This window comes from Perognathus longimembris, chromosome 2 (genome assembly GCF_023159225.1).
Source record: "Perognathus longimembris pacificus isolate PPM17 chromosome 2, ASM2315922v1, whole genome shotgun sequence".
In the NCBI taxonomy this organism is placed as follows: domain Eukaryota; kingdom Metazoa; phylum Chordata; class Mammalia; order Rodentia; family Heteromyidae; genus Perognathus; species Perognathus longimembris.
The window spans coordinates 131,200,684-131,224,767 of NC_063162.1; the positions used below are offsets into that span (position 1 = coordinate 131,200,684).

At 36.4% G+C, this 24,084-nt stretch overlaps 1 protein-coding gene across 1 annotated transcript in view; it reads right to left on the reverse strand.

Annotated features, from left to right (window-relative positions):
• The window catches only part of Slc13a1 (solute carrier family 13 member 1), a 63,602-nt gene that overhangs the window by 13,576 nt on the left and 25,942 nt on the right, over positions 1-24,084 (reverse strand). Inside the window, exons 7-10 of the mRNA XM_048340146.1 lie at positions 15,721-15,872; positions 7,024-7,143; positions 3,057-3,155; positions 2,571-2,672 (exon numbers count right to left, since the gene is read on the reverse strand). Coding sequence (XP_048196103.1) covers positions 2,571-2,672; positions 3,057-3,155; positions 7,024-7,143; positions 15,721-15,872 — 473 coding nt within the window. The remainder of the gene's footprint in view (positions 1-2,570; positions 2,673-3,056; positions 3,156-7,023; positions 7,144-15,720; positions 15,873-24,084) is intronic.

Consider the following 24,084-nt stretch of genomic DNA (forward strand, 5'->3'; position numbering starts at 1 on the left):
TGCCTCCTACACATGAAGCTCTCGGTTCGATTCCCCAGCACCACATATATGGAAAATGGCCAAAAGAGGTGCTGTGGCTCAGGTGGCAGAGTGCTAGCCTTGAGCAAAAAGAAGCCAGGGACAGTGCTCAGGCCCTGAGTCCAAGGCCCAGAACTGGCCAAAAAAAAAAAAAAAAAAAAAAAAAAGAAGAAGAAGAAGAAGTGTCTCAAGACCAGATACAACTGAAACAGGTATAAGTAATTAGAATACAGGTTTAGAAGTCAGTAAAACCAACTAAGTGCATTTTCATAGCCTGAAATATGTACACCGTAAGGATCTTTTCCTAGTCTTATAACCCAGTGATGTTTGCATATTACAAAAGCATCTTAACTCATAATTTATTTGAAACAGAATTGGGGAAATCCGTTTGCTTTTTCAGTGTAGCAGCTTTTGAAGCTGTCTTTTTCTCTTAAATAGTGTCTTATTCTCTTTTCTTGTTACAGCACAATTTTTTCTACCAACTTGACCAATACTTGTATTTGTATTGTTTCCTTATTCTTTTATTTTACTTGTATTTTTTGGTTGAGGATTTTTTTCCCTCCAAATTGGAGCAGGCATCATGTAACTGGATCTTCCTTTATATGAAAAGACATATTGAATTCCATCCAGGCTCAAACAGATGGAATGAAAACATTAGGTGGGAGCAATAAATCTTAATATATCATGCTAGATTTAGAAATGAAAATTGCCTAAAACCTGTACATGGCCCATATACTCTGCAAAATAAATATCTTAAGTACAATCAAGGCATAAATATGGAATAATTTATTTTCAAAGGACTTTAAAGTATAATTATAATTTTATTATAGTTTATTATTAGCTCATTCTAATTTCCAGTTATCTCAGTTACCAAGCATTATGCTTATATGCAACTTATTTGATTTGGGTTTGTCAATTTGATTTATATTTTCAAATCCTATCTTCTTTAAAAGCTTTCATTATCTTTTTCATTGTCTTCTCAAAGAATGATTGTAGCAGGAGCACCTGTCTGTAGCAAATTCACTGTTTCCCTGGTATAAACAAAACACCTCCAAAATTACATTATTCTCCCACAGGAATAAAAATTAGAAGCTGATTATATTGAATTTACTCTTGGGAATTTTGCCTAGTTTTTATTAGCTGGTGTCCGATGCCATTTAATTCTTATTGCATTAGTATTTAGAGAAAGGCTTTCACTACCTAGGATAGTAAGAGTTGGATTTTAAAAGCAAGGAAGTTATTTTTTTATATTGGTTTACATTTTATTGCAAAACCACAAAGAACCAAGATTCCATTGAACAACTGGAATAATCAGAGAATGCTTTCTGTTTTGACCTCTCAAAGTGGAATGTTTTATTCCTAAGGGAAACAAAATGTTATAAAGCAAAAACAATCTTCAAACATGATTAACAGCTTTGCTTGACTCATGTGGTCGACAGAAATTCAGCTTCAACTTTTGCATATTTTAAAAAGTATTGCCTATGCCTACAAAATCAGAATTCTCTAATTTGGGAAGGAAGGACTTTCCCTATTCATATGGCCAGAATATATAAGACTAAAAGGATTTTGGTTTACATATTATATATTTTACCTCCAAATTTTGTGGATTCTTGCTGAGAGATGTAAGACAGAAAGTCCAAGTCAGAAATTTACTGAATTTAGGAACTAGAGTACTTCCGTGGAAGACAAATTGAGAACACAAATCTCAAAACCAAATTATTTATATTGACATGTAGGATGGTGCTTAATTTAGAAACTGTGCTGCAGTCTCCCCCTCAATTCACATGACTCAGTCATGACTGCTGGCATACACGATGTGGAGAGATAAAATTAACTCAGATTGGTTTCCCACATTTGCTTTTAAAAATCATTTTCATTACTTATGCAGGAATTCATTATCTATAAAATGGAGGGTATTGGGCTGAATCTGTAGTGAAGTAGCATCTAAAAAATAAACATAAATGAAGAGAAAGGAGATATTGAATCCAACAAATAGTCCTCCACTCAAGTAAAGAATTGGTAAATATCCAGGTGTATGATTTTTAAACCAGATTTATTAGGAGTTGTCAAGTGGCATTTAACTTACACACTAAACATTTAATTGTCACTTTTCCAGGAAAAAGAACAGTACTTTATAGTTGCTACTATTGTTCTTCATTTCACAGATAAATTAAGGGAGAGTTCAGTGACTTGCCTAAATCAAACTGAAGAGCCAGGAATGGAACTCCAGCAGGTTGCTCCAACACCTCTCCTAACCATGCAAGCTCATGGCCTTTCTCCTCACTATATTTCCTATTTATAAGAATATGAACATCCTTTGCTAAGGAGTCCCAGTATTTAGTTACAGGGTAAGACGGCTAATCCTTCCTGTAGTCTTACTTTAGATTTCATTCCTAAAAATTCATTCTTCTCTGAAAACATTAGACATGGAATCTTTTCAAAAGAAAGGAAGAATGAAATTTCATACAACATTTTCAAAGCTACAAGAACTTCTGAGGAGAGAAGTAGAGCTTAAAACAGGGAGTTGACAAACATTGTTAAGTCATGCTTACTGTGCAAAAAGTTCAGACCAACCAGTAATAAACCCCGGATTTCGACTGAACCATAGCAGAGCCATTATGAAGAAGAGGACTAAGGTCACGATTTCTTGATACCTGTGGAAAAATTCCAGCACTGTAATTTCTTATTGTTTGAGTCGGGACATTTGTGAAAGTTCTCTAAGCAATTGTGAAGCATCACCTTAACAAAGCAGTACAGTTTGTGAAAATAGAATGTGTGCAGGCTCACCATTTCTTGTCATTCTGCCTGACAGTAGATGTATTTTGTCATGGCAAGTTATATTCACAATGCTTGGAAAATCTAGGGCTGTAACCAAACCTTACAAATACCTCAGAGATGAGTATGTGCTAATTTGCTTTCAATCACTTGCAACATATTTTTTCCTCTCCTTCCTCCCTCCTCCTCCAGCTTCCTTTCACATTACCCTCTCCCGCTCCTTTTTCTTCTCCACCCGTTTTTCTCCCTCCCTCGCCCCTCACCTCATTGGCCCAAGCCTTTGGTATTCTTGCTTAATCACGTCAGCACAGGCCTTTTCTTTGACTGTTTTGGTTTTGCCACATTTGAACATCTCCTTAAAACTTAAAAAAAAAATCAAGTCTGTTAGATAAAACATTGTTTCACCACTCCCCTCCTTTATAAAAGGCATTTTTTGGAAAAGTTTATGAAGCCTGTCTCTCCCAGGTAATAAATCAATATACTTTGCCCATCTCTCTCTCCTCTTTGAACCCTTCTCCTCTTTTCTCTTTTGTCTGTCTTTCTCACTTGTAGTGATTTATTTCTGTTGCCTATTTTTTTTTAACACATTCAACCATCTCTTTCTATTCCAAGGTTTCTTTCTTTCTTTTTTTTGTACATCTGGAATGTTGACTTTATCGCTTTACTGTGTACTTGATCTTTATGTTAGAAAATATCTGCGTTATATATTTTAGTTTTTAATTGCTATACATGTACAAGTTTATCAGAGTGAGAGAATAGTGAGAGGTTCTCTTAACACTGGCATACACAGAAAATATTGGCTCACCAACTTAATAGTACCTTTGGCAAATCTGTGAGATGGTTTGGTGTCAGATCTATCTGTTTTTCTCAAAGATGCCAAACATTAGTTTAACCTTGCATAAGAAAGTCACATATGCAGATCCTAAACGGCGTCCATACTAGGCTTATTTTCAGAAGCAAACAAATTCTATTATATTTTTCCTGTAATCTCCTGCACCCAATTCCCATTTAGCTCCCAGTAAACTATCTAGTTTCTTTTCAGTAATAACTACCATTCTTGATTGTTTTTAGATGTTCTTAGTTGTGACTTCTTTCTGTTACCAAGTTTTCTCTCCAGATACCAAAGTCTTCAAAACTTGAACAGTTTAACAAGTAATTATTAAAAAAAAAAGAAACCTCAACAACAACAAAAGAAAAAAAAACTTGAACAGTTTTTGTGGAGTACTGTTCTAAATGTAAAAATTCCTCTAGAGAAAAACAAATGGGGGAAACATCTAGGTTGGACTATTTCTTGGGATGTAGTTTATGTTATGTGTAGGTATAAAAATAGGGATATTTTCTTCTATAAAATTGATGAGTAAGCATGTATATTTAGGAGAGAGTAAGTGGGAAGACTAGGGTGGCTATGAGGTGATTATATGAAGACATGTTTTATGAATTATTTTCATTTTCATTTTCCCTGATAGAAACTTGTTTGTACTGTTTACCTTAAGCTCTTAAGCTATCCACCCTATACATTCATACTCTCATAGTTATGCATACCCCTTCAACCACTAACCATAATTAAATATTACAATTATAATCAACGATGAATTACTGATTTGGACCCCTCTTCAATTTTTATCTCTTGTCACAACATAGCTAGCACTCTATCAAACTAGTACACAGGCTTCCTTGAGGATTATAAGTAGATGAAAAACATGCAGTTAAAAGATAAGATTCTCCTTAGAAACTGTTTTTCTACCCAGTCCACCTCATGTCATGCCTTGTCCCCAAATAGTTAAGTCAAACAAAGTTGGCTGTCTTGCAAATGAAGGTGAATGCCTTCACAAAGGAACCAAGAAGCTTATGACAATGTATCAGCCTCTCCATTTAAATAAGTTCAGAGGCACTGATAGATGAGCTTCTCTCCTCAAGTATGCTGGCGTCATTTATAACGGATGAATTCACTGTGTTAACAGCCAGCACACTAATCTAAATGGATGCTCGCCTGCCTGGACAGTGGCTGATTATTTGTGTTTGTCTGTCTAAAACTTCTTCAGGTAAACACCCTGGCAGGCTGAAATGGACACTGAAAAATTAGCCGAGCCTGGAGCAGTGCAATGTCTAACCAGTAGAGGGCAGTAATGGGGAGGGATGCTTAGGCATGTCATTTATTATGCTTTATGGGCTTGGCCTAAAGTCTAGATTTCACAGGAGTGGGATATTTTTACCCCCAAAGAGAACATAGGTGAAGCTATTTCCCCTTTACCATCTTACTTTCTCCTTTCTTAGTGGCATGCTGTTTTAAAACAATTTCTATCTATATGTATGTATGTGTATATGTGTATATGTGTATATGTATATATGCATGTATCCATACACACACATATATGATTAAAGTTATTATATGTAGAGAATAAAAGCAACTGTGGACCAAGGGACTAGATACTTTTCTGTGTTGACTTGGGATTCTGAGATTTGCTCTTCTTTGATCCAGCCATACTATCTGCACAAGGGAAGAAGCCCCCACAGGCTTGGAGTTCCTGGGAGGGGCATTTAGTATGCAGCTGCCCTCTCCCCACTGATGGCCACCTGCCGAAGTGAGTGACATTCCGCACATTTGCTCCAGCAGGAGAACTCTCTCATGCTGTTCCCACAATCTGGATAGAATGTTTTACTTTTTATTTTGAAATCATCAGGGCCATCTTACCACTAATAACACAATTGGGTAGTTCTGGAGACAGATCAGGAAGAAGAATGGAGAAGAGAGTGTCCATCCTTATGTTATCGGGCTTGGGAAATGAGTTCACAGCCAGAGGATGCATACCCTGCTTTACTGTTTTGCTTTTACAAAAGAACAAATAGCTGATTTCAGTCTGGCTGGGTTCGTGAATAATATGCTTGTTTTATTCATAGATTCTTGATATTATTTCATTAAAATGCTATAAAAATGAATTTAAGTTGCATTCTTTTTCAGGGAGAAAAAAATCCCCAGGGCTTGCTATAAAGCTATTTTACCTTTCCTTTTGGATTATTATTAAATAAATAGACAATTAACAGGAAGTGTTTTAGGTTTTTGGGGGGAGCCATGATTTTCAGTGCTGGATGTTAACTCATATACCTCATTGGTGTCTATGAGCCACCAGTTTGAAACCTAGATAAAGTAATGTGTTCAAAATTACTTTCAAGAGCATTATGAGACATTTCAGTGACATCGTTAGATCTCAGTTGGTCAGTTTCTTACTTTGACTCTTGTTTGCTCAACTTGGACCCTTACTAATCTGGGTTTTGTTTTTAAAACTGTTTTACTGATGGTAAAGGTGAAGTTGGAAATACATGAAGATGTGCAAAGATCACTTTTTTTTTTTTTTTTGCCAGTCCTGGGGCTTGGACTCAGGGCCTGAGCACTGTCCCTGGCTTCTTTTTTGCTCAAGGCTAGCACTCTGCCACTTGAGCCACAGCGCCACTTCTGGCCATTTTCTGTATATGTGGTGCTGGGGAATCGAACCCAGGGCCTCATGTATATGAGGCAGGCACTCTTGCCACTAGGCTATATCCCCAGCCCCAAAGATCACTTTTGTTGTCCTGAAAGAAGCTACAATACTGTCCCTGACCTCCAAATTCTCCTTTTTTATGCAATTTCTCATAGCACGTATTAGGTAACCATGCATGCAATGTACCCTTCAGAGCACTTGCTATCTATTAGTCTCCCTCATCCCTCTGCCCGCTTCTTAAAACAATTTTTAAAAAGAGGTTTTACTGTTCTATTTTCATACATGTGTGTGAAGTATTTAATTCAATATCCTTTCACAGAGAATATTCTCAGATCTTTATTTTACTTCATATTTTGAAGATGGTACCAATTTTGGTACTAGCAGAAAGTAGGAAGCCTGGCATGTTACAGTTAAAAATAAGTTGATAATCCATGAATGTCTCCATATTAAATCACGTAGAGGAGCAAGACTTCTAAAACCTCTATATTAAAAAGTTGGATGGAGACATCATTATAGTGAGCTCTTTATGCCCTCCTCGGTCTATTTCTATCACCTTAGTTTTGGATTCAGTGAATACTATATGCTTTCCCTATATTCTCTTCCATAGACAATCAAGTAGATTCTAGCTTGCCTGTAAAATATATGTTCACTGGTGTTCTTTTTATGCAAGCTAGTGGAAATGCACACTGAGTGGAGGAGCACTGGACAAGGACCTGGGAACTTTTGTTTTTATGAACATGAAGTCTTTACTTACTTGAATCCTAGGAAAAGCCACTGAAGCCAGATCCAAGATAAGAGCAGAATAATAGCAGCAGCCGGGAAAGAGAACATAAACCATGATCCAAAGTTGAGGCACTGACATTCAGGGTAGCGTCTGTGTGGGATGGAGAGGAGAGATCAGGGCAGAGGGAACTGGAATTCTTCCTGGTGGAAGTCCATCTCTCCTGTGATACTACCCAAGAACGAAATCCAGAAAGATGCTCATCGGTACCCATACCAGCTTGTTCGCTCCCTCTCTCCTGTCTCCATTCTGTAACGGATTTTTTTTTTCTTCATCCCACAAAAGCCAGAATGAGCACGATTTAATTATTTTTCCTTTTCATTCAGTCTTTAAGGAAGTATTTGTGGAATAAAACAACAAAATAAAACAACCCTAAGCATGGTACCCAATAGCCATAAATGCACAAGAAAGGGCTGTGCGTGGGGGAATATGTTCTGTTACTGTTAATAGTAACAAGAATACATAGGAGGAAAGACAAATAAGTATGTTTTGAAACAGGTGAGAATGAAAACACAATGTTACATTGGAAGCTGGAATGCTTGAAATTTACCAAGAAAGTTGTACCAGCCCACATTGCTTTGATGTTTCTGCTTTTCTTCTGCTCTAAAGCCCAAAACGATTTTAGCCCTTTCCTAGCTTCAGATGGTGCTTTGGGATTCATTCACATGGAATAACTCCGGGCCCAATAAAAACTGTAAAACGTTCTGTGGAAAACACTGACTTTTTCTTTATCTCTTTGAGCTATCTTCAACTTTTTAAACTTGCACTATAAAACAACAGCAACACAAACATAATCAGGTACAAGCACCCATTGAAACTTTTAGATATAAAAATTAAATGCAAATAGATTTTGTATTCTTATTCTATTTAGATCAGACCTTGTATTTTGCTACATAAAAATGATGATGGGACAGAGCATGGTGGTATACCTTTGTAATCCCAGAATTCAAGAGGCTGAGGCAGGAGGAACATGAGCTTCAGGCTAGCCTAGGCTATCTATCCCTTGTTTTAATACAAGTAAATTTACTATTTTACATTATAAACATACTTATGTAAAGAGTTTTTCTACTTTAGGATAGATACTAAGTTTCCAAGGCTTAAAAAATCAAGGTAAGTTCTGAAAAGCTCTAGATTTTGTAATGTTTTCCACAGTTTTCTTCTAGCTTATAATAATTACTAATCTTCCTGAGCCCTCGAGTTATCATGAACAGCTTGAGGATAATTTTCACCTTCAAGAAATTCAAGGATTAATTTACTTATTTATATAAATAGGAAGTTGCAATGTTAGGAAACACATAGAACCAGGAGAATGGAAAAATGTTTTTTATATACACAAAGCTCTATTAAAACGAGTTGATATTTGAAAATTGTCTACAGTCTTCACCTGGAAAATAAATACAAGGAAAAGGCTTGAGCTGGTTTTCCACCCATTTATTAAGCATGGATTACAGAATGACCTGTGTGAGTATTTGACACTTGGAAATACTTTGTGGATTAGGTTTAGAACAACGCCTCGAGTCTAATTTTGTTTTTCATCATCTGCAGATCATGCCTTTTGAATCAGGATGCATTGCTTTTCTCCACCACTAGAGATAACTCATAAAATATGTTTGAAGAAGAGTTTTCCAGAATTTTTGCCTGCAGGGATGCTACATTTAGAAAAATTGAAAGCCTCAAAAGTTAAACTTTGTTTTTGTGGTTGTCTTTCTTGTGGGGAAGTTAGGAAGTATAAAAGTGAGCACACAGAACTGTGGTCCTGTGGTTTTGACCTTAGGATACATGCAGAATGAATATTCTGAATAAGGTGCTTGAGGGATTATTTTTTTTTGTGACTTTCTCTTCTCGATTTTTTTTCTCCGATTGTCTAAATGAAGTGACAGAAAAGTAGCCTAAAGATACCATTGATATTTTCTATCATTAGTTGGCTAAGAAATTCAATTCTGATAAAATTCTTTTCTTCCACCTAATCCCATGTTTTATGGTATCTATCCTAAATACAATATCCTGGAGGAATATTAATGCCAGGTACTCTTCTAGCTATTGGGTATATGGTGGTAAGGAGACAGTCCTGGTCCAGGTGCTTATGATGTTTACACTGAAGTAAGGCACACATAATTAACAATTAACCCTAATACTGGAAAAGAGAATAAAACAGAATAGCATAACAAAAGTTATCAGGGGAAGGGAAACCTTCTACATAGTAGAGTAAGAGTAGGTGATACTTAAGGTGAGATCTACATAGCTACAAGGAGGAGAGATACAAAAGAGAAGTACTGACAAAGTTTTGGAGAAAAGGGAATTCTTGCCCATTTTTGGATGGGATGAAAATTTCTATAGCCATTCATGTGATGCTGCAATCTCACTGGGTGTATTTTCAAAGTAAGTGGAATCAGTAAGTTGATGAGACCTCTGCCCTCCTGTGTTTATTACATATTTATTCACAAGAGGCAAGAAATTGAAGCAATGTAAGTGTCCATCCACTATTGGGTAGATTTTAAAAATACAATATGAGTGCATATGTGCATGTGTGTGTGTGCATGCACACACACATAAGAATAAAATTTAGTTATAAAAAGGATGAAAGCTGTTCATTTGAAACAGTCATTTACGGATGGGCTCAAATGAGATAAAGTTAAATGAAATAAATGAGGCACAGAATGAGAAATACTATCTGATTTCATTCATATAGGAAACCTAAAACACTAGAGCTCACAGAATGAAGAGCAGAACAGTGGCTCTTAAGAGGCCAGGAAAGTAGGAAGAAGAGACAGAAGTGGGAAAGACTTGGTCAGTGAGGACTAAACTACATGTGGAGAGGAGAAATAAATTCATGCTCCTTTGCTTGAACATAGTAAAGTGAATACAGAATACTTTTTATTTCAGAAAAACTAGAAAAGAGAATTTTGAATGCTTTATGGCAAAGAAATAATAAATCTCTGAGGAGATGTAGGCCCTCCTATTTGGAAATTGCACAGTATACATCTCTACTGAGATATCACCTGAGCCCCATATAATATGTCCAAACTTTAATGTGTCCAACAATTCAGGTGAGATGGTAAAGATAAAGAGAAGGAAATAGCTTTTAGACATGAGACGTGGGGAAATGATGCCATTGATTGAAATGGTGAAGTCTGAGAGTAGTCTAGCTTGCAGGGGACAAGGGGACTAAGGGGCAGGGCAGCAGATTGAGAATGCTATTGGGGGCCTGCTGACTTGAGATGTCCTTTTGTTTTCCAAATGATAGCACTGGACAGACAGCTGAGTCTAGAATTCAGAAGAGCAGGGAGAGAGATGGGAAATCTATAGTCCTCCATGCGTACATGGTATTTTCACGGCCACAAACCTAGGTAGGAAAATTCAGGGAGGAAAATGGAGGAGACAGTGATCTCCTGGGCACTTGCCAGGTCCAGAAGTCAGGCAGAAATGAGCAGATGCGCTGAGCATTTTTAATTCTAGTCAAAATCCTGTAAGGAAAGCATTATATTTCCATTTAACCCAGGAAGAAGCTGAGTCTCAGGAGCTAAGTGGATTGTTCAAGGTCATAGATGGTATAGTCTAGCTGGATTTTATTTTATTTTTGTCCCAGGAGGAGTTTCAGTTTAAAGCACAACTGCGTTTCATTAAACATCTGTGTCCCTGAATCCAGTTCCCAGTGGAAAATAGAGAATTCCATATATATTGTGTATTCCATATATATTGTGTCACAAACTTTTAGGTTTAATGGACATTTAAAAAATAGCTACAGGGCTGGGGATATAGCCTAGTGGCAAGAGTGCCTGCCTCGGATACACGAGGCCCTAGGTTCGATTCCCCAGCACCACATATACAGAAAACGGCCAGAAGCGGCGCTGTGGCTCAAGTGGCAGAGTGCTAGCCTTGAGCGGGAAGAAGCCAGGGACAGTGCTCAGGCCCTGAGTCCAAGGCCCAGGACTGGCCAAAAAAAAAAAAAAAAAAAAAAAAAATAGCTACAGAAATAAATGCAGCATAACAAAGACATACTTTGAGCTAAGGCATATGTTCCTAAGCATAGACACTTAGGAAGAAAACATTATCAGGCAAATCTTATGAGCAGTTACAGAAAGATGGAGAACTTTAATATGACATACGCAGGATACACAGAAATGGTTGCAAAAGAATGGACAGAGTCATAGAAATGTAACTGTTTTAGGTCATTAGGAGTTATAAGAAGCTGGTGTCCACATTGGTTAATCATTTTGGTTAATGACTTTTAAAAATTATTTCTGAGCACAGACAGGATCAAGAACAATGTCCAGGCCCCGAGTTCAAGCTGCAAGACTAGCAATATATTTATATTTCTGAGATCAAGCCACACTGGATTCTTTATCTGTGTACTTCCAGAAGTTTTTTTTCAAAAATATTAAGTATTCATGGTTCATGAACTAGATGAAAATTTCCCACAACAATAGCAAAAGAAACAATGACAGCAGCCAGCACTGTGGACATGTTATTATGTGTCAGGCCCTCTACCAGAGCCAATCCTTTGCAATGACTTTTAGTCATTACAGTACTAAGTTCTAGTATCGTCTCAACTTTATAGATGAGGAATTGATATTCACAGAAGTGAGGCATTTAGTTCAAATTCAAACTTAAATACAGCCGGAGTTATGTTCAAATGTGTTCTGCCACATTTGTCAGGAATTACGTCTGCAAAGTGTATATTTTTACTCTTAAAGAGAAAATCATGTTTCTCTTTGAATGATGACAATTGCTTAAGTTTCTCCCACTTTATTTAGCAATAGGATGAGGATATGCATATGGGGCAAATGTAAACACAGTTTTTAAAATATTCTTTTGTTTCTGAATTCCAAATGCAGTTTGATTTCACTTTCTGTGGATCAGTTACTCATAGTCAAAGGTGATTTGAAAATCTTATTTGTCTTGACTCTTTCAAGAGAGAGACCATGTTAAATAACCTTTATTATAGCATGCTTATATTTTTATTGTTTTGTTTTACTTTTGTGTATACTTAATAATTTATTTTTAATTTATGGACTCAGTTTTTATCATAAGTCTACATTTATAAAAGAAAATCTCTATCATATGTCTATATAGAGGAGGAAATATATCCATATATATGAGATATATATGTATATATATACATATACACGTATATACGTATACGTATATATATACGTATATATATACGTATATACGTGTATATGTATATATATACATATATATCTCATTCCCTGTGGAGAAGGGGAAACTTCTGTAGATATTGAACATATACTAACAGTGACTTTACTAATCAATCATAATATAATTTTCTATGTGTCATGTATACAGTTGAGACTTACGATAAAGTGAATAACATATGATGATACTCAGCAAGGCATGACATTTTCTATGTCATAATCTTCTACTTTTATCTATAAAGTTAGATTTTGTGTGTATTCAGTTAGTAACTGTTGTATTTTGGGGGGGTAATATTAATGCACTAAAATTCCTTTACTATTAAAGTCATAATTATCTTTAAAGCATATTACAAGTTGAATAATAACCACATGTTGAGAGTTGACTGGGCCTGCCCAAGCCAGAGCAATAATAATAGGTTAATGACAAATGATACTTATTAAAAACAGTAATACTTATCACTATGGATATTGGCAAGTACTTTACTACCAACAGAATCAGGTCCTTATCAGGAATAACAGTCAAGGAGCCATATAATTGCTTACAGAAGGGCAGGAAGGTGAAGGATAGGGTATAGAGCCAGGGAAGGAGATTTTTTTCAAGTGGAAGAGCCAATTGGAAGCGAATACCAAAATCGAGAGACACAGGCTAAAAAAAGACAAACAAAAGTAATACTTGCAAAACTGTTTGGTGTAAATGAACTGAACAACTCATGGAGGGGGGGAAGGGGAAGGAGGAGGGGGGAGGGGGGAATGAGGGACGAGGTAACAAACAGTACAAGAAATGTATCCAATGCCTAATGTATGAAACTGTAACCTCTCTGTAATTCAGTTTGATAATAAAAAATATATTTTAAAAAAAGAGCCAATATAAACTTTCTTTAAAATGACAAAAGAAGTGATGGAATGCAGAATATTTCTGGAATATCCTATTCAGAGGATTTACCAAGGTTCTGTTCCTGCTTTGTTCTTCCCTCTGCCAAGCTTCAATCATTGACATGTTCTGCTTTCTGCTCCTTCCTATGTATTTGCCCTTCACTCTGTTCAGTTTGACTTGTGCCCACTGCCAGTTATTTCTATAAATCTCCCCTCCTCATGGACACTAAGGAGAACTATTTTTTCTTTTCTCAGTCATCTTCCCACCCAACTCTCTTCTGACACCTTCCATGCTCCAAGTCTCATCCTCCATTTTGGAAAGGGACTTCTCTTTTGGCTTTCCAAACACAATAAGTTTCTGATTCTCTCCTAGCTCAATGAATTTTCTCACCTTCTTTCTTGTAAATCTTTCCTAAGAGCTTATCCACATCTGGATTATTTCAAAGTTTTCTCCTTACATGACCACAGTTTCTACATTCAAGAATTTAATGTTTACTCTGTATGGCCCGCATATGACAATGGCTCAAACAAAACAATGCACTTTAAAAACTCATTCTGAAGATATCCTTTGTGGAAAGGTCCTCAATAGACCATGTCAGTGAGTCTGGGCTAAATCTATTAATTTGTCAAGCAAATCTGCTTTTCCCATGTATTCTTCAGAAGATACGGCATGATTATCTTACCAGACACATGCACAAGCATTCACAGAGTTGCCCTAACCAGACCTTATCCTAGGACTGCCACTTAATTACTTAATGACCTTTTGCTCTGCAGTGGCTGTGCTCTAAATTCTCCCTTTACTTCACAATAGCCTTTCATCATTTGTCTGTAGTGGGGTAATAGACTTCTAATTGCTTTCCTCTATCTAGGCTCTAAATGTCAATCAATGTGCACAGTGCTACTCTAAACTGCAAAACAGACAGACTATTCCTGTCTCTAGAAAATTGTTACTGAGTTTTCACAGTGATTTTTATTATTTGAACTCATTTTAACCCAGGTGTTCTAATCCTAGAGTACAGGCTTTTAGTCACCATCTTATCTCTTCTATAGGAAGGATATTTAGATAATATGTGTACATTAAAATTTATATAAGGAATCTGGTTAGAACATGCCATATGTAAAGAAAAAAATGTGATGTTTTACGTGTTTCATGGTTTTCACAGATATTTTTTTTCTAGAGAGTCTTATGGAATCTTCTTCCTTGAAGGTTTTATTCTTATTCATTGTCATGTACATTTAAAGTGGTGTATTTCATACTGTCATTCTTCTAAGAATGTATTTTGATTGATCAAATGAATCATTGGAAGTAGGATTTTATTTCCCCTAAATAAATTTTAGCTTTTCAAGGTTTGTTTTTTGTTTATCATTTTCTTTGTATAGAAAAGAAAACAAAACATACATTTATTTCTATATAGAGACACTACACATAAGGTATTATATTTTTATCGATTTAGCTATTAACCCACAAAAGAAAAGTGATCAATAGATAGGCAGATAGATAATCTAAAGCTAGAAAAGTTTTATGTTATTCAGTCTCTTCCTCCAGGGATAGGTTTATAAGATGGAGGCTTTCTTTAACTATCAATTGGTAAGAAGATATTGATGCTCAGATTTCATAAAACCTTTTTAATTGGGAGTAATCCAATATGAAATTGTAAAAAAAAATCATTCTTATTGCTCAAAGAGATGTCAAGTAATGCTTATAAGAAAAGATGAGAATGTGGCTTCCTGTTTTTGAGCATGAATTTGTTTGTATGAAATGCTACTTCCTGTTCCTCGTCTTCCCCAGTGCTACTCACCATCTGACAATTATTTGCTGCCATAGCACTTGAAACAGACCTTGGCTGTAGCATCCGCCTGAGCTCTCAAAGAAAAGTATGGACTTTCTAAATGATTATCTCAACAGCTCTTCTTACATAGTGCAAAGTAGTTTATTTACATCATGTATGTATTTAATTATCACAATATTGTTATAAACGTAACTAGTTTACGTTTGGAGAAGTTAAGTCTTGGGAAAGTAATGTACCTTTTTTTTAAAGGATGTTCAGACTTACAGCTTAAGCAAATAGCTCGTGAAAATTTTACCCCCAAATTTTCCAGTGGCTGAGTGTACAGATTCCTCACTTTCTGTAATAGGCTGGAATCACAGTTCTATGTTTATACTGAGTGTCAAGCATATGTCTGTAGAAGACACTATTGCTACTATTCCTGTAAGGGCCTAATCTTTCTTTTAAAGCTTTTTTTAGACTCCCAAACTAAGTCTTCCATAATTAGTACCTCTGTTTATCACTCAAAGTCAAATGTCAGTCTCCAAATGTAACATAAATTGTTTCATGCAAAGAATATATCTTCTCTTCAGCTAACTACCATAACAATATTTTTGTCTTATTAGAATGGTTAACTAAGAATCATTTCTTCTTATCTGACCAGAGATATCTGCAGGCTTATGTTAATTCCCTAGGTAGATCCAGTAAACTTTATTCTCAAACTTTATTCTCCATAGAAACCCACAGATGTCTTGATAGAAAACAATAGCAAGTGAATCTAGTATAATATTTCTGTTTTGGGATTCTCTAGATCAGGAAGGGATTATTTACACAATTGTGTTTGTTATAGCACCAGCCAACTGATTTTTACTTACACATTGAAATGTTCAGTGAAGATCAGGTTGGTAGAGGTACCAGTGATTGTTGTCAGTCCACCAATGGTTGAAGAATAGGCAATAGACAAGCACATCAGTTTGCACATCATGTGATCCTTCTTCGAACGGTATTTTGTTCCTGTGACTGGATTCTGGTCAACAAGAATATAAACTCTGAGGACAGCACCACTTGTGGTCATAATAAGCAGTAGTCATATTTGTGATGAAAAGAATGTGTTCTGCCTCTGCTCTCTCCATTGGATAATGGAGATGGAGATGAAGATGGATGTTTGGAAGGTAATGGGAGTTAGAGGAGATCATGAGGATGGATCACTGATCTGATAGGACCAAAGTACTTACGACAAAACTTTAGAGAGCTTGGTTTCACCCTTTCTGAGAAGATGTAATGAGAAGATAGCATTCACCTGCAGCCATAGGTGACAGCCCTCACATGGCCCTACTCCCTCCAGATACTGAGCTTAGATTTTTCACTATCCAGAACTGTAATAAATAAATATTCATATTATTTGGTTTGTGACAGCATGGATAAATTAATAATATTTATCTTTTATTTCATAGAAAGTTAATAATAAGAAATATTCAAAATGAGCTGGGCGCTGGTGGCTCACGCCTGTAATCCTAACTACTTAGGAGACTGAGATCTGAGGATTGGTGTTCTAAGCCAGCGTGGGCAGGAAAGGCCATGAGACTCTTATCTCCAATTAGCCACTAGAAAACTGGAAGTGGTGCTGTGGCTTAAATGGTAGGGCACTAGCCTTGAGCTGAAGAGCTCAGGGACAGTGCCCAGGACCAGAGTTCAAGCCCCATGACCAACTCTATCTCTCTATCTGTCTATCTATCTATCTATCTATCTATCTATGAAACAGTTTGTAAATATAATTTCTCTTATTGCCTAATATTTCTTATCTCTGACCCAGCTCATCTCTCTTCTCTTTCGTTCTCACCATAATGTCCAATGCTTTCCACTTTTTTTTCCTGCTGCTATTGGTGGTAAAATTCCCTGACATCTTTTGGAGAGTTTTTCTATCTTGATTTGCTAATGGCTGATCCTCAGAGAATACCTCTCTAGAAATCAAATATTTCCAACTCCATAAAGGTAAACACAAAGACATCAATATTTTCTTTTTTTCTGTACTAAGTCTTCCAAAGCATTAATCCTCTATTCACACCAAAAGAAATTTCCAGCATCTAATCGTATGAGATAGGAAGACCCTTGAAAACACTCTCTTCCAGAACTCACTGCATTTATCTACATGAACATGCAGTTTTACATGTATGTGCTGGGCCCTATTCAGTTGTCTTCATCTCCAATACTGTCAGTTCAAGCCAACATGGCCAGTGGTGTAGGCTAATCTGTAAATTCTTTTGAGATTGCTTCTATCAATTTTTCTTCTATCCTACTTACTGCAGTAGTAGAAGATTCCAAAGAAGCCTGGTGCTGATGGCTCATTCCAGTAGATTCCCTGAGATTCTTATCTCCAATTAGCCACCATAAAAGCTGTAAGTGGAGCTGTCTCCAGGCTAGAGCACTATAGCTTAAGCAAAATAGCTCAAGACCGCACTCAGGACCAACACACACACACACACACACACACACACACACACACACACACACACACATCAAAATGTGCTTAAGAAATATATGAAAACGTGTTTATTTTTGTCCTTTGTGTTTATAGGCATTTAAACATGTTTAGATTTTTTTTTTTAAAGATTGCAGTGCAGGTCTGGGGATATAGCCTAGTGGCAAGAGTGCCTGCCTCGGATACACGAGGCCCTAGGTTCGATTCCCCAGCACCACATATACAGAAAACGGCCAGAAGCGGCGCTGTGGCTCAAGTGGCAGAGTGCTAGCCTTGAGCGGGAAGAAGCCAGGGACAGTGCTCAGGCCCTGAGTCCAAGGCCCAGGACTGGCCAAAAAAAAAAAAAAAAAAAAAAAAAGATTGCAGTGCAAAGAAGTTTGAAATAGTCAAAACTGGAATGAGATGATCCATCAGGCAGTTATCACGGTTTAAATATCTTGGCTAGTGTGGCTAGTGCTGTAATGCACATAGAAACATATTCCTTTGCAATACTGACTTGATATCTCAATTTCTTTTGGATATATACACAGAAGTGGTGTTACTAAATTGCATATATATGTAGCATATGTATGGCATATATGTAAATACCATGGTGCACATATATAATATATATTCATATAAATACATATGGTCTTTATGTAAAATATTATATACAATCACATTATATATAATAATGTATTACCTGAAATATATCTTTATGCATAAATTTATATGTGTATATGAATTAGTTGGTACTGGGATTTGAACTCAAGGACTCATTTTTGCTAGGATATCACTGTACCACTTGAGCAATGCCTCCCACCCTACTTTTTGTTGGTAATGTTGGAGAGGGAGTGTCTTAGACTTTCTTGTTCTGAGCCAGCAGATCCGTCAAATCCTGCCCTCCTAAGCTGCTAGTGAGACATCCACACTGGGTTTGTAATGTTACTGTTTTGTATAATGGTTACAGCACTTTACATTCCTCCAAACTGTATGCAAGGGTCATTTGTGGAGGAAGCAGAGCATTTCTTGTTCTGTTCAGATAGGTGTGCTATGTGTGATACTGGCGTGATAAGTTTATTATTATTTTTTGCTAAAATCCTGATGAGGAAAATATTACCATACTCCCTAAAGTACATAAGGATGTGGAACTGGCATTTAACATGACCAGGTCAGAGGCTCTGGGGTAGTAATTTACCTATCATTTGTTAATTAACTTAAAGGTCAACCCCAGAGGTATCTACTCTTCACTCTAACGAAATACATTTACAAGTGTAGCCATTTATCTTTATTTTTTTCTATGTGGAAATTATTTGCATTTTCTGCGTGATACAAATTTCCATTGAAAACTTGCAAAAATGATATGTAAATAAAGTGAAAAATACACTTAAAATTCTTATGAACAATGCTAGGTGACAGCTAAAATTTAAGGCTTCCATATTATTAAATTGATAAGAATGGATATTTTGAAATATAATGAGCACATAATCTCTCACTGACATTAAAACTTTCAAAAATACAAAGCAAAGCTTAGATTTCATATAAAAGCTTAGCTGCAAACATTTGCATATACATAAAACAATGTTTAAAATGTACTGGTAGATTTAAAATAAAATATTCAGAACAGAAAATAATTAATTCCATATGGACTTTTTACCACACATGTTTATTCTGTACAAAGACCTTTAAAGCAAACATTAATAATACTGACTAAAAATTGATACTTATGCAAATACAGATCATTTAGACAGATAATGGTAATACCTCTTAAAGGTTAAGAGAAGAGATTTTTTCAGGTGGGCTAAGAGATGTACAATTTTTATCTAACAGCAAGCACTAGCCCTATACGACTGGATTTATTGTCATTCTTGCTCAAGGCCTAGATTTCCTGGGCTGAACTAATTCAACCAAGGAGTAAAAACCGAGGACAGTAGTAGAAAAGATTGAGTGGAGAAAAAAACCCAACCATACTAAGTGAAGTGAGCCAGACCCCAAAAACACATAGACTCCATGGTTTCCCTCATTGGGACTAATTAGTACATGTTTAGGATAATCCTAGCAGATCACAATAGCTCAAAGCTATATACAAATGAACACATAGGATGATTAAGTGAAATGAACTTCAAGTTATGGAAACAAGTGGTTTATCATTATTTTCAACATAATGTGAAATTATGCCTTTTTCTTTTGTCTTTGTTTCCCATGGTTTTACCCCGTTATCACTGTAACTGATTTTGGTACCCTGGACATTATATATATATGTGTATTGGAACTAGGGAAGGGAAGGGGATATCAAAATGGAAAGATAAAGGATAAAAAATAAGCCAATGCAACAGCAATACTTACAAAACTATATGCTGTAAACCAACTGTAAAATTCATGGGGGGGGTGGAAAAGGGAGGGGAGAGGGGGATGGAGGGATGAGGGAGGAGGTAACAAGTTTGATAACAAATGTACTCATTGGCTTACATATGAAACTGTAATCTTTCTGTACATCCTTTGACAATAAATAAACAAACAAATAAATACACACACACACACAATGAGCTTTAAGAAAAGCTGAACTGAGCCAATAATTGAGCCAAGTAGTGACACAGAAATGCCCAAAAAAAAAAAAAAAGAACTTTTAGGAATAGTAATTTTTAGTATTTTGTTCAGACAGTAGTTTCGGTCTAGGCCCAGTAGTTTGACTCTAGTAGACTGAATCACTTATGAGTAAACACTGAGATGTACCACCCCTAGGATTCATGTATTTGCAGACACCAAGACAAGAAACACTCTTCCCAAAAGTGGGGGATGATGTGTGTGTGTATGAATCTGTGGGGGGGAGGGAGGTGTTTTGTATTTTATCCTAAGAGTATCGAAGATAAAGACGTAATTCCGGGCTGGGGATATGGCCTAGTGGTAAGAGTACTTGCCTCATATACATAAAGCCCTGGGTTCAATTCCCCAGCACCACATATATAGAAAACGGCCAGAAGTGGCGCTGTGGCTCAAGTGGCAGAGTGCTAGCCTTGAGCAAAAAGAAGCCAAGGACAGTGCTCAGGCCCTGAGTCCAAGGCCTAGGACTGGCCAAAAAAAAAAAAAAAAAAAGACGTAATTCCAAATCAAGGGAAGAAGGCTCAGTAACTCATCTGGAAATCATCAGGAAGCTGGAACTGCCAGAGCTGAAGTGATCAGAGAGCTGCTAAAATAGATGACCAAACATCATTATCATGGATACACTGTGAACAGGAAAATGCTTGTGTCATAATGTGGAAGGAGAAATCTGGGGAATTAAATATGCAGAATGATGATTACTTTGAAGCAAAAGAAAATCCTATCCCTGTCCTTGTATGTGACTGGAGATAAGACTAACATGACTTATAAGTATCAAAGTATTACCAATAGCCAGTTCTATCATGGAATTAATGTTATCGGTTACCTAATTGATACATGTTGTATTTTTTGCAATCAGAAAAAATATATTTTAACATATTAAAAAATTTAAACCTTTTAATTAATTTATTGTCAAAGTGAAGTACAGAATGGTTACAGTTTCATATGTAAGGCAGTGTGTACATTTCTTGTCCAACTTGTTACCTTCTCCCTCATTTTTCTCTCACCTTCCCCCTCCCTGTTCCCTACCCCCCCCACAGTTGGTTTATAGCATATTGTCTTGTAAATATTACTATTGCATTAGTTCACTTTTTGCCCTTTGTCTCTCCATTTTGACCTTTTCCTTCACTTCCCTAGTTCCAATAAACGTACATATAGTACCAAGTGTACCAAAGTCAGTTACAGTGACATCAGGGGTAAAACCATTCAGAACAAAGACAAAAGAAAAAGGCAGAATTTCACATGGTACATGGAAAATAACAACAATGATAAACCAAGCTTTGGAGATACTAGGAATCCAGGAAACTAGAAATTCCTGAATATAGTAAAGATTGTATATGATAAACCTACAGCTAGCATTATACTTAATAGTGAAAAGTTAAGGCCATTTTCTTTAAAAACAGGAGCAAGACAAGGATGTCTGCCCTCTCCACTTCTTTTCAACACAGTACTAGAATTCCTAGCCAAAACAATAAAGCAAGAGGCCAATATAAAGAGGACCCAAATAGGGAAAGATGAAGTAAAACTCTTCTCTTTGCAGATGACATGAGCCTGTATTTAAACATTTTTCATACAAAAATCACAGACTGTTAACAGCAGATAGATATTTAAAGAAGATTTGATATATGATGTAATTTTTCAAAAGATAAAGTGAGTATTAAATGGAACATTAGTGTGCATGTCTCCCTGTATCTTTAATCCTACTCAGTGACTTCTCTGCCATTTTCCCTTCCTGCAGAATACTTTTTAATTTACTTAAGTTTTTAAGCCTACACTATAATATCTTATAGTGTTTGATACCATCATCATGCTTTCTTTTACATTCAGTGTTTATTCTGTCCATGATTCATTATTCTACATACACAACATCCTTCTGCATGTTCTTCCAAGTAATTGAAAACATTTTGACTAGGGCATGACCGAATGTAGCAGCCTATGACATCATCACACAGACACCCCCCTCAGGGACCCTGCAGCCCAGATACAACTCATTGCTTCCACCTAGTAGCAGTGGTTGTAGACTTCAAGATCAAGTTACACCTTTGTAAGCTTGGGTGCTAATAATAACATACATGAGCAAAACCAATGATTTCCATAAAGGCTATAGATGTAGTTCCTTAAAACTGCATAAGGCATGAAAACATTAAGCTTTCTATTAATGATTAGAACTTATGAAAGGATAATTGAAAAAGGCATTTGTTCCTCCTAGCCATCTTCTGCTTACCACAGCCATTTTATATTTGTGTTCGCTTTAATAATATGTCATTTCATATGTTAACTTGTCAGATGTAAGAAGTTGGAATGAAATTTCCACTATGTTTGTTATCCATAACTTTCTTCACTGAATAAACTCAAGCTTTGAGGCTACCCTCATCCTAACATTGTGCATTGCTTTGCTTATAGCAGGTCAATGTTTCAAGTTGGGTAGAGATTTTTTAAAAGAGCAGTCATGTGATGTATATGTATAAGCAAATATTTTTTCTTATCCTTGTCAACTCGCCTACTTTTTAAAAGATATACCACTAAATCAGACCCAAGTCTTCTCTAATTGTTTAAATATTCTCTCAGAACAATCAAGTGAAAGAACAGCATAACCACATCAAATATCCTCCACTTCTATTGTTTGAGTGATATTTCTTCCAGCACCTTTCTGCCTGTCCAAAAGCTGATCATTTTTCCTCCTGGCTCTACAGAAAGTAAGATACAAGCATAACCTCTTACTTCATTGCTGTTTTGGTTGGATACTCAAGTTTTGAAGGCTTTTTTTTCTATTGCCCTCACATTTCTAGCACTGCTGTAAGAAGTGTTCAACATTCTTATTTTTTTGTCATTTTTTAGAAATGGCTTTTCTTGCCCTTCCATAGGATTTTACGATATGCTCTGTTATTCTGGAATCACAATGATTTGAGATAGACCAGTCCTGTGTGTGTCACATTCATTCACTATGCTGACAACCAGTGGGCCTCTAATGATAAAAGTAAAAACTGTATTCTTCCATTATGAAAATATTTTTGCATTTTTAATGCATTTCCTATTTTCTGTATTCTTCACTTAAAGCTCTTGTTTTCTTGATGTTACTACTTCCTATTTTGTCTACAAAATTTTCCTTTTGTCATATATTTTATATCTTTACATAAAGTACAAATATAAAAATATATCTCACACACACATTTTGTACTAGTTCTGTATCACTTGGGCCACAGCTCCACTTTGGCTTTTTTTTTTTTTTTTTGGCCAGACCTGGGCCTTGGACTCAGGGCCTGAGCACTGTCCCTGGCTTCTTCCCGCTCAAGGCTAGCACTCTGCCACTTGAGCCACAGCGCCGCTTCTGGCTGTTTTCTGTATATGTGGTGCTGGGGAATCGAACCTAGGGCCTCGTGTATCCGAGGCAGGCACTCTTGCCACTAGGCTATATCCCCAGCCTTTTTTTTTTTTTTTTTTGATGACTAATTGGAGATAAGAAGCTCACAGACTTTTCTACTGGGGCTGGCTTAGAACTATGATCCTCAGATCTCAGCCTGCTGAGTAGTTTGGATAACAGACATGAGTTCTCAGGACTTGGCCTTTATGGAATGCTACTTGTATTTTATGTAATTTCTTTGTTTATCTCTCTGAATATATTACTCATTTTCACATACACCATTTTCTGCAAGTAGCTCTTTTCTTTTTCTTTGTTTGAGACTCTTTCATGCCTGAGGCTTTCTTTGGTTACCTAATGTTTTTTTGTTTGTTTGCTCATATTTAAAGCAATGGAAAGCTGCCTAGAAACTCTACCTGAGGGTTTGGGGGTTTGTTGTCTGCTTTGGTGTCATCATATTGGCCTCTTAGAGAAAACTGTAGTGTCAATATATTTTTATGTTTTCTCTTGTGCTGATTGCATTCTCTAGGGAAGATCTCTGGTCCCCTGCCAGATCAATCCTGAAGAGCACAGATTTGGTCCAGGGAGAATGGAAGGCAGCGTTTTCAACATTCGGTCCAGGAGCCCTTATTTTCATGGCGACATCCTCCCCTGACCAAGAACTGTACCTGGCTCCATATGACCATGCCTAAACATTGTACTTCTGTTTGCTGGAGAGAAAAAATGACATCTATGTGGAATTGGGAAAGACAGTTGGATATTTAACTGTTTCATGAACACGTTTTTTTCTTACTCCCACTTTTTGACATTTAAAAATTGAATGTT